General features: G+C 56.6%; 1 protein-coding gene across 3 annotated transcripts; it reads left to right on the forward strand.

Annotated features, from left to right (window-relative positions):
* The first annotated feature begins 252 nt into the window (after positions 1 to 252).
* Positions 253 to 10,954, forward strand: H6PD (hexose-6-phosphate dehydrogenase/glucose 1-dehydrogenase). 3 transcript variants are annotated; one of them, XM_059866508.1, is made up of 7 exons: positions 253 to 307; positions 1,143 to 1,327; positions 2,185 to 2,334; positions 3,492 to 4,147; positions 5,329 to 5,446; positions 6,933 to 7,202; positions 7,849 to 10,954. In XM_059866508.1, exons 4-7 carry the CDS (start codon positions 3,521 to 3,523, stop codon positions 9,204 to 9,206), a joined length of 2,373 nt encoding a protein of 790 aa, XP_059722491.1. In that variant the 5' UTR covers positions 253 to 307; positions 1,143 to 1,327; positions 2,185 to 2,334; positions 3,492 to 3,520; the 3' UTR covers positions 9,207 to 10,954. The 3 variants fall into 3 exon arrangements, with proteins under 3 accessions (XP_059722491.1, XP_059722489.1, XP_059722490.1); XM_059866506.1 differs by having other exon boundaries at positions 1,143 to 1,255; XM_059866507.1 differs by lacking the exon at positions 253 to 307 and adding an exon at positions 330 to 370 and having other exon boundaries at positions 1,143 to 1,255.

Genomic DNA, 10,954 nt, shown 5'->3' on the forward strand with positions numbered 1-10,954 from the left:
TGCTGCTGCAGCTGCAGAGCAGAGCCAGGTGTGGAGAGGTGGCACTGAGCTGGGGTGGGGTTTGCACCGCTCTGAACGGGCAAAGCGAGCGTTCCCGGTGCTGGGTGGGGTCCGTGTCTCCTCGGGGGGTTCTGTGTCCCCCGGGGGTTCTGTGTCCCCGTGTCCCCAGAGCCACTCAGCCCTGCGGGTTTTTCCTCCCGCCCGAGCGCCGACGCCGGGCGCGAGCCGCCGCCAACCACAGAGTCTGCGCGGGGCGTGCGCGGCGGGCGGGGCTGTGTGTCGGGCCCGCCGCCGCCGGCGCGGTGCGGTGAGCGGGGGGCGGCGGGGCCGGGTCGGGGGGGCCAGCACGGACCGGAGCGGACCGGGAGGGGTCAGCCGGGGCGGAAGGGGTCAGCTCGGGCCGGGGAGGGGTCAGCCTGGGCCCGGCGGACAGCCGGTCATGCCCTGCGGCACCGCGCACCGGCCTCCCCGCTCCGGCGGCGCGTGGGCGGCGGGAATGCGGGACGGAGGGATGCGGGACGGAGGGATGCGGGATGGACGGGGGATGGAGAGACGGACGGGGGATGCGGGGTGGAGGGCGATGCGGCATGGCCGGGGGATGCTCCCGGCCCCCGGCGAGGGGCAGGCACGGCCAGAGGAGCTCGGGGCGGCGGGAGCGCGGGGCAGCCCCGGGCCGGCCGCCCCCTGCCCGCTCCCGGCCCCGCTGCCCCGCAGCCCGCGGGCTCCGGGGACCGGCCCGGCCTTCCCGGGGACCGGCCCGGCCTTCCCGGGGCCGGGGGAGCTCCGGCGCCACGGGCGGGTCCCGCTCGGTGCCCGGGAGCTGTGACAGCCGCTGTCGCACGGGGCTCGTCCCTGCCACAGGTGGGCTCAGCTCTGTCACTCGGGGCTCATCCCTGTCACAGGTGGGCTCAGCCTGCCCCCCCTGAGCTCAGCTCTGTCACTCGGGGCTCATCCCTGTCACAGGTGGGCTCAGCCTGCCCCCCATGAGCTCAGCTCTGTCACTCGGGGCTCATCCCTGTCACAGGTGGGCTCAGCCTGCCCCCCCTGAGCTCAGCTCTGTCACTCGGGGCTCATCCCCGCGTTCCATGCGCTGCCCACGCCCTGGGCTGGGTTCCTCACGGTCCCCTGTCCTGCTTTTCCAGGGATTTGGAAGCGGCTGCTGTCACCATGCTGGGGCCAGAGCACACGGAGTGAGGCCGAGTCACAGCCAGAAGGACCAAACACGAATTCGTGCACCTCTCAGCTTGCTTTGAATGTGAGTCTCCTCGTTAAGCCTTGGCTTCTCCAGCAGCTGATGCTGAGCTCATTCCTGCCGTGGTGTTTGCAGGTACAGAGCACCTCTGGGGACTCAGAGCATTCTCTGGGGACTGGGTTTCCCCAGTCCTCAGAGAATCCCAGAGCCCTTTCCTTCATGTGCAGAGCCCTGATGTGAAAGCAGTAAACAAACACTGCTGGGTTTACTGAGCTTATTCTGTGCAGTGCAGCTCAATATTTTGCAATTGGGAGGGTTGTGAAACTGCCTTTCCGTTGGTTTGGGAACACACGTGACTGTGGCTGAATCTGCTGGGAAGTTCCCTGGCTAATTCCCTTTTTTCCGTGGGTCTGGAGCAGCATGGCCCACCCAGACCCATCCCATTCCTCACTGTGCCTGCCCCCAGCCAGCACAGCAGGGCTGCCTGGTGTCAGTGCCTCTGGTGTCAGTTCCTGGAACAAAGGTTGCTCAGGAAGTGTAAATACCCTTTACTGCTCTGAGGAACTTTGTCATCTGGGTTATAACCCCACAGGAGGGGAAGAAGAGCCAGAGAATCATTTATTCTGCAGGCAAAGCCTCAGCAGTTCCCCTTGGCAGCTGCCAGTGCTGCTGGCTGGCTTCCCTCAGTGGGTCCAGGGAGCTCAAACAGCCAGGAGAGGAGGGAGGGAGGGGACAAACAGCCACGGCAGAGGGCTGGGCAGGGAGGAGTTAAACTTACAGACTGCATTTCAGCTCGGTGTGGCTGTCTGGGAGCAGGAATTGCCACCTGTGCCTGTGTTTTACCTGCTCACAAACAGCAGCCAAAGGCTTCAGCACAGCCAGCGGGGCAGGACTGCCAGCAGGGACGTGCTGGGACATTGCTGGGACGTTGCTGGCTCAGGCACTTGTGGTTTTTTCTCTGGTGTAATTGTGTCTTTCCTCCCGTTTTCCAGGAAGGGAACAACCTGCCTTACCTGTCCTGCACACCTGAGCACTGATCAGAGACACCCAGTCACAGGAGGAGCAGGAGCTGCGCTGGGAGACGCTGGGCAGGAGGAAAATCTCCAGCTGCTGCTGTGGTCTCTAAAGCTCCTGTGTTACAGGTGAGTCTGCTGGAGAGAAACACAAGGTTTCTGCAGACCAGTTCAAGCTGCAGACAGGGAGAGATATCCACATGTTCCTTGTAATTGTTAAGTTATCATCATTTATTGACCAGAGCTCAGAGTTTTTAAAGAAGTAGATAACACTGTGTGCTGTGACGATCCAACTAAACACAGCTTACAAATGGCATTGAGGGAAGGAGATAGCCAGTGTGAGAGCTGCTGAAATAATACCTGGTGTAAGGAGAGCAGCCCAGTGGTTTAGTCACCCATACAGAAATGACTAAACCTCTCTTCAGTGGCATTACATCTCTTGAGATGCAAAGTCATTGCTGTGTTTCTCAGTGTAAGTGCTAAATGTGTCTTTTCTCTTAAAAACAACTTTATTTTGAATAAATGAGTGTGAGCAAAGGGACTTTTTGGCCTGGCTGCAGTGGTTTGCATGGGCACTGAGTGGAGAGGGCCAGGACAGGACCTGCTCTTGAGTGGTGGGGTTGCAGGAGGCAGAACACAAAGCCCAGGTTGTCACCTGGCCACAGACACAGCCACCATGGGGCAGCATCTGGACTGGCTCACATCAATCTGAGGACTGAGCTTCTTCCCCAGAGCTGTTTGATCACAGCAGTCTGCCAGCAGCCATTAGAACCCAGGTCAGTGGTGGGGCCAGGAGCCACAGGTGAAAGAAGAAGAGCCTGGGGCTGCCAGTGGTCGTGTTTGTCCCTGAGCTGCTGTGACAATATTGACATGAAGCCATGCCAAGGCAGCCAGGCAGTGTTTGAGCAGTCCCCAGCAGGACGTTGGAAGCAGGATTCAGGGTGCAGGCATGGGTTCTCCTTTGTGTCCAGCTCTGGGATTTGGATGAAAATGGGTTTGTTTCCCTGTGCAAAGGCACTGACACCCCCTCAGCCATGGGAACAGTGCACATGCTGCCCAAGGACCTTCAGCAGACACTGCCTTCACTTCTGGTGTGCAGAAGGAGGCTGCAGGTTTGTCAGGAACCCAAATTACTGCCTTGGTTCAGATCATGGAGGGGAGGAGAGGCTGTTGGGTAGAGGATCCAGGCAGGGACCCTGGGCTCTTTTGGGGAAAACAGGTACCTTGTGTTGTGTTTTGCAGCACTACAGCATGGATTGACTTGTGGTTTTATTCCTGACCTCTAGTGTTCCTGGCTCTGCCTCTTCTCCGCAAGATGCTGGGAAGGGTCCTGTGCACGGTGCTGTTCGTGGGAGCCCTCCCATCCCCAGCTGGAGCCTCCCAGGGCCACATCTCCGTGATCCTGCTGGGAGCCACAGGGGATTTGGCCAAGAAGTATTTGTGGCAGGGCCTGTTCCAGCTCTACATGGACCAAGTGAGCAGTGGCCACAGCTTCACATTCCACGGGGCTGCCCTGGCCGCTCTGGAGCCGGGGCAGAGGCTGATGTTTGACGTGCTGAAGAAGCTGTCCTGCCCCCCCGACGAGGCTCCCAACAGGTGTGCCGTGCTCAAGGACCAGTTCCTGAAGCTGAGCCAGTACCACCAGCTGAAGACTGCCGAGAACTACTCGGCTCTGAACAGAGAGATCGAGACCCTGCTCCGCCAGGAGGGGCTGGAGGAGGCTGGCAGGATCTTCTACTTCTCCGTGCCACCCTTTGCCTACACGGAGATCGCGGGGCACATCAACGGCAGCTGCCGGCCGCGCGCCGGGGCCTGGCTGCGCGTGGTGCTGGAGAAGCCCTTCGGCCACGACCTGCCCTCGGCCCAGCAGCTGGCTGCACAGCTGGCAGGCTTCTTCAGGGAGGAGGAGATGTACCGTGTGGACCATTACCTGGGCAAGCAGGTGAGCAGTGCCCGAGGGAAGACTCCTGGTGGTCGGTTCTGCGTCTGGGGAGAGAGTTGTTCCCCTCCCAAATCCATGCAGAGCCTCTCTTTGTGATCCAGAGCCTCCTGGAATCCTGTCCTGTTTCTCTGTCCTGGGAGAGCAGAGGAAATGTGCAGACCAAAGCAGGGCCTCCTCCTGCTGGGTGCTGAGGGTCTCTTCTCCAGAGCAGGGCTGGGCTCTGTTCCTGGAGCAGAGATGCAGAACTCCTCTGGCCTCCTCCCCAAGGTCAGGGCTTTGGTTTCGCTGAGTAAGCAGCACCTGTCCTCTCCCAGCTCCACATCTCATTCCACACAGGCCTCTCTGCTTAGCCATGGCTTCTGGAAGCACTCCTCCATTTGATATGATAAGGAGCTGATGGGATGTTAGTTCTGGGGGATGCTTAGGGAAGGTTTCTTCCTGCCCTGCAGGACTGTCTGCTGCAGGTACAGCTCGGGATGTGGAGCTGCACTGTCCCAGAGGGAGGGTGTTCAAGGACATGCCATCCTTGTTTCTCAGGGATGTGATGCCACGCTTTAAAGCAGCCTGTTCCAGACATGGCAATGTGGCCAGGCTTTACTCAGAAGTTGCATGTCCAGCTGCAAGGAGAGCATCTCTACTGAGAGGGGGGATTTCTTCTGTTTTATTTTGGGGGTTTATTTTATTTTGAATGTTTATTTTATTTTGAATGTTTATTTTATTTTATTTTATTTTATTTTATTTTATTTTATTTTATTTTATTTTATTTTATTTTATTTTATTTTATTTTATTTTATTTTATTTTATTTTATTTTATTTTTTTATAGAAGATGGCTTTAGTGGTGTAAGCATCTGAAGTGATGTATTTCAGCACTTGGAACCTCACATTAGTCCCAGGATGGTCTGACTCAGCCCTTTGTCCTCTGACAGATATAAACTGAGTGCCCTGCAGTTTGTAGTTCAGCCTTTTCACATGAAACCTCAAAATGCCTCAGAAAGGCCTTTAATGTCTGCTCTGGACAGCCACTGGTGACCCTGCTGTGCATCACTGCAGGCTCTCCTGCTGCTTTTCTCTTCTCTGACCCACTCTGCCCTGCTGCCTGTCTGCTGCGTGGGGCAGCGAGGCAGAGGCACTCTGGCAATCTGCTGAGTTTTTATTGGGTCTTTGAATTTTCCCCTCACAGGCTGTGGCCCATATCCTGCCTTTTCGGGATCAGAACCGACAGTTTCTGGACCCCATTTGGAACAGACATCACGTGGAAAGAGTGGAGGTTGTCTTGAAGGAGACTGTGGATGCTAAAGGTTGGTGAGGCAGTGTGCAGGGTGAGTGAGTGACAACTGGCAGGCTCCTCAGTAGTGGGGAGGGGCCCTTGAGGTGGTGCTGGTACAGAAATACAAAAGGAACAGGTGAAAGGTGTGCTGCTCGCTGGAAACAGAGAGGGACTGTCCCACACTTCCTGTGCTGGAGACTGACTCACTTCCAGGTAGTGTTGCTGCCTCTAAGGAAGAAAATCCATTTGTAATTCATCTGGGAGCAGGGGCAGAACTCCCCACCTTCTTCTGCTGCAGAGCTCTGGGGGCATTGCTGACCTTTCTATCCCAATTCTTGGTAAACAGTCCTAGATTTGGAATTGGTGCAGTCTAAGGGCACTTCAGCTGTCCTGCTGTCTGTCAGCCCCCAGGCTCACCCCGAGTGTGCCTTTGTGCTGTTCTTTGCGAGGTGCTCGTGCATCTCCTGCCCGGATGTTTCTGTCCCTGGGCCAGTCTGGGTTTGTGAGCCTGTTTCTGTCCCCTCCTCTCTGTGGTAGGAAGAGCACTGCAGAGGGACAGTCTGAGCCCAGAGAGGCAGCGTGGGGCTCCTGCTGAAGGACACGGCTGCACTGCTGCAATGCTGCAGCATCCCCTCTGCAGTGCTCAGCACAAAGCTCCCGGGCTGGGCTGCTGCCTGCAGCACTCCTGGCCATGGCAGGTGCCCTGGCTGCTGCACCAGCAGGACTGCTTCCCCACTCGCTTCACCTCTGCTTCCTCCCTCAGCCTCCACAGACTCAGTTAATGCACTTTTGTCAAACCTGGGCTGGTAATCTTTGGTTTGGCAGCCCAGAGCTCACCTGAGCCTGTTTGTGGGACAGGGGTGCACTGCAGAGAGATTTAGGGAGAGCAGCATCGTCTGTGCACAGCCCCAGCTGCTCCCTGTGCCCCCCTCTCTGAACAACTTTGTCATTTGATGTAATTTGTCACTTGATGTCTGTTTTCCCTGTGCAGCTTCAGCTGGCAGCCTGGCTCCCAGCAAGTCTGCAGCACTGATCCCATTGCTGAATGTGCCTCTGAACTGGGGGGATGAATGATCAGTCAGTGGGGGAAGCCTGTGGTTGTGCTGCAGCCTGCTGCTGGTGGCACACAGCCTTGAGTCACTCAGCAGTGCACAGTCCTTCTCCCACTGTCCCCACCTGCATGAGAGGCAGGCAGGGGAAGGGAAGCGTGGCTCTGTGCACGAAATTTTGTCTCCCAAGGGTATGGCTCAGCCAGAGCCTTCTGAGGACAGGAAAACCATCTCGTCCTGCTACCAGCAGTGACCACTTCCACTAGGACAGGTTGCCCAAAGCTCTGCCCAACCAGACCTTGCACACATCCAGTGACAGGACGCCCATTCCCTGAGCTTGATTGCTTCAGGTTAATTGCTGGGTGGGGAGGAGAGGAGCTTGGAGCTTTGCTGTCCCTGGCCCCACACTGAGGTGCAGGCAGGGGAACCAGGTCCCCTGAGCAGCATTTTGCCTCCTCCCGTGCCCAGGCCGCACCAGCTTCTACGAGCAGTACGGGGTGATCCGGGACGTGCTGCAGAACCACCTGACCGAGGCCCTCATGTTCCTCATCATGGAGCTCCCTGCCAACGTCAGCAGTGCCCAGGAGGTGGTGCAGCACAAGCTGCAGGCCTTCCAGGCCCTGTGGGGGCTGCAGAGGAGCAGCGCCGTGCTGGGCCAGTACCAGGCCTACGACAGGCAGGTGCAGGAGGAGCTGCCTGAGGCACGGGGCTACGTCAGCACCACGCCAACCTTTGCAGGTGAGGGTTTGGGCCAGGGGAGCAGTGAGAGCTGAGGAGAGCAGAGCTGTGAGCCCTGCAGTGCCAGCCCCACGGCTCTGGGGCTTGCTGCTGACTCAGGGATGTGCCCAGGCATCCACTGACGTGGGAACTGGGAGCTAGACAAGATAATGCTGTTGTTGTGTCAGTTCACCAGTGACCCAGGGAATGGGAAGTGTAAGGGCTAAGGCCCATTATTATAAAATCTCTGCATTGTTTTTAGAAGTAGCCTGTAAACTCCTTTGCCTTCCCATAAACTTGAGTTGAGGGGTAAAGCTTTGTTCTCTGTGGTGACTGAACCACGAGGCCGTCTCCAGCCGTGCTATGAACACAAAGAGAATTGTCTAAATGATGCTTATGCTCAGAAACTGGTTTCTTGCGGGATGAAAGGAGGCTGAACAAGTGGGATAGCTGGGAGGGAGTGCAGCAGGGAGCTGGAGGGAGTGAGAATCATGGATGGCCTGGGTGGGGAGTGGAGTTCTGGGCAGGCAGTGAAGTCATGGAAGGGCTGATGGGAGCTAAGACAGTGGCTACCAGAGGAGCTGAGGAGGGCCGGTGGTGGGCAGTGATGGGATCCCCAGGAGTGCCTGCCTGCTGTTGAGGTGTGGTGGGGTGTCTGTCGTTGCAGGAGTGCTGATCCACAGCCACAGCCCGCGCTGGGAAGGGGTCCCGTTCCTGCTCACCTCGGGGAAGGCTCTGGATGAGCGCGTGGGCTACGCCCGCGTCCTCTTCAGGAACAGGGCCTACTGCCCTCAGAGCGGCACGCTGAGGGATGCAGGGCACAGCCAGTGTAAACCCAAGCAGATCATCTTCTACTTCGGGCACGGTGCTCTCAACACCCCTGCGGTGCTGGTGAGCAGGAACCTCTTCCAGCCTGTCATGCCCAAGGACAGCTGGAAGGAAGCGGGGGCTCGCTCAGACCTGCACATCTTCGGACAGCCGCTGTCTGATTTCTACATGTACAGCCCTGTGAAGGAGAGGGATGCCTATTCTGTCCTCATCTCCCACATCTACCACGGCAGGAAGGATTTCTTCATCACCACGGAGAACCTGCTGGCCTCCTGGGCCTTCTGGACCCCTCTGCTGGACAGCACGTCCCGCCAGCCCCCGCGCCTCTACCCCGGGGGCGTGGAGAACCAGCAGCTGCTGGACTTTGAGATGGTGGCCGAGGGAGTGGCGTTCACCCTGGCAGAGCCGGCGGAGCTGCTGACCCCCAGCGGGCAGCTGCCGAGTGACTTCAGGGCCATCCAGTCCAAGTTTCGGCAGAGTCCCCTGGTGTCGGCCTGGGCCGAGGAGCTGATCGCCCGGCTGGCCTCCGACATGGAGGAGGCGGCCGTGCGCAGCGTGGCTCGCTCGGGCCAGTTCCACCTGGCCCTGTCGGGCGGCTCCAGCCCCGTGGGGCTGTTCCAGCGCCTGGCCAGGCACCACCACGGCTTCCCCTGGCAGCACAGCCACGTGTGGCTGGTGGACGAGCGCTGCGTGCCGCTGACCGACGGCGAGTCCAACTTCCAGGGCCTGCACCGGCACCTCCTGCGGCACGTCAGGGTGCCCTACCTCAACATCCACCCCATGCCCGTGCACCTCAACCGCCGCCTGTGCGTGGAGGAGGACGGCGGCGCCCAGCTCTACGCCAAGGACATCGTGGCCCTGGTGGCCAACGCCAGCTTCGACCTGGTGCTGCTGGGGGTGGGCACGGACGGGCACACGGCCTCGCTCTTCCCCCGCTCCGAGCAGGGCCTGGACGGGGCCCCCACCGTGGTGCTGACCGAGAGCCCCGTCAAGCCTCACCAGAGGATGAGCCTCAGCCTGCCCCTCATCAACAGGGCCAGGCAGGTGTTCGTGCTGGTTCTGGGCAAGGGCAAGCACGACATCACCACGCTGCTCAGCAGGGTGGGCCGCGAGCCCAGCAAGTGGCCCATCTCGGGGGTCAGCCCCAGCTCTGGCCAGCTGGTCTGGTACGTGGATTATGAAGCTCTGCTGGGGTGATGCTGCACAGTGTCCCTCCTCCCCTGTCTGCGCGGCCTTGACAGCCTGGATTGTCACACATGATGTCCTTGTTCCTGCATTGCCAGCAGCAGCTCCGTCCCTGACACCTCTGGCCTTCGGGGGGATCCATGGCCTGCAGCACCTCTGCCACTGGAGCCTGGGTGAGCTGGGCTCAGTGTCCGGAGCTCAGGAGGAGCCACGAGCCCAGGGCAGCCTCTCTGGCTCTGCTCTGGGTTCTCTGGCCTGCAGCACCTCTGCCACTGGAGCCTGGGTGAGCTGGGCTCACTGGCCAGAGCTCAGGAGGAGCCACGAGCCCAGTGTGGCCTTTCTGGCTCTGCTCTGAGACTTTGGACAAATGACTTCACCTTGAAGTGCCTCAGTTCTCCTGTTTGTGCTTACTGGCATGTAACTACCTCACAGGCACTTCGGGGGACTTGTTAAATCACCTGCCTGCCAAATTCTGTCTAATGTTACGTAATTCTCAGGCTAAAAGACAACAGTAGCACCTTGATGCTGCCCTGCTCAGCCTGCTGGGCCAGGGTGGTTGTCCCAGGGCAGTGATGGTGGTGTGCACGTGGATGTGTGACCCTGTGAGTGCTGGGGCTCTGGAGACAGTGGGGGCAGGCTGAGGAGTGTGGCACAGCTCTGCTCTCCAGGTGAATGTAACCCTGAGGAGCAGGGCAGCTCACAGAGCAGTGCAATAATTACTGAGGGAGAGCCTGGTGCTCAGAGGAATTGTTGGGTTTGCCTAGCAGAGACATCTTTTCTTTTTGAGCAAAAATGCCCGTGTTCACTTCATTCCAGTTCTTTTGTGTTTGGTGTGAGGGAACAAGTTTTAATGAAAAAGTGACCTATGAGAGAGTAACTATACTGTTATGAATAACAGAGTTTATTCCTGTCTTACAGGTGACTGTGGCATTAGAGTTTTCTTATTTTTACACACTTGCTTGATAATACGTGGCTGGCACCTCTTGAACACTGAAAGGTTCATTTGCACTTTGAAATAAGCACATGGGTTTTTCCCCCAGGGAGCTACTGTTCTTTGCAGCTAAAAATTAGGTTTAGTTGTAAAGTCTCTATCTAGTGGGTTACCCCAAAATTTACCTGAGATTTTATTGAAATCCATTAAAAGTTTCCACGTTCCACCAAGTTTTCCTTGGTGTCTGGAGCTATCTGGGTTCTTTGGGAGATTTTTCAGAAGTGTATTTTTTTCCACACAGACAGTTTCTGTTAAACTCTTTAATACTTAGCATTTGCTAAAGGAAAACCAAATATTTTTGAATATACAACATTTATGACTGGAAAGAGAGAGACTGGATGGGAAGAAGGGTTAAATGAGCAACAAATCTGATGAGGAGGAATGGTAGCAATCCACTGGGCTGCAGGCCAAGGAAGCAGGGCTATTTTTATTTTGTGAAAGTTATTAATAGAAGGTGTGCACCTTCTTGAGAGCTTGCATTAACCTTTCTTTGCAAAGACAGCTCCATGGAGTAACTTCTTACAGTCTGTTTCTCCCATAAGTGATTATTGATACTAATTTTTATTCATTTTTTTTAATGTCAAGTGCATTCCTACAATTCAATGGTATGATTATATGTTTTGCAGAAAACTAACACTGGAAATAACTCATTTTTCACTTCAACTTTTATAAATCAAATTGTAAAATCTTTTTTTTTCCCAATGAGTAAAGTTTTGTGATTCTTTTCATATTGTTTAATGAATAAAGAATTATATTTATAAAAAATAAA

Source organism: Haemorhous mexicanus, chromosome 23 (assembly GCF_027477595.1).
Source record: "Haemorhous mexicanus isolate bHaeMex1 chromosome 23, bHaeMex1.pri, whole genome shotgun sequence".
Taxonomy (NCBI): domain Eukaryota; kingdom Metazoa; phylum Chordata; class Aves; order Passeriformes; family Fringillidae; genus Haemorhous; species Haemorhous mexicanus.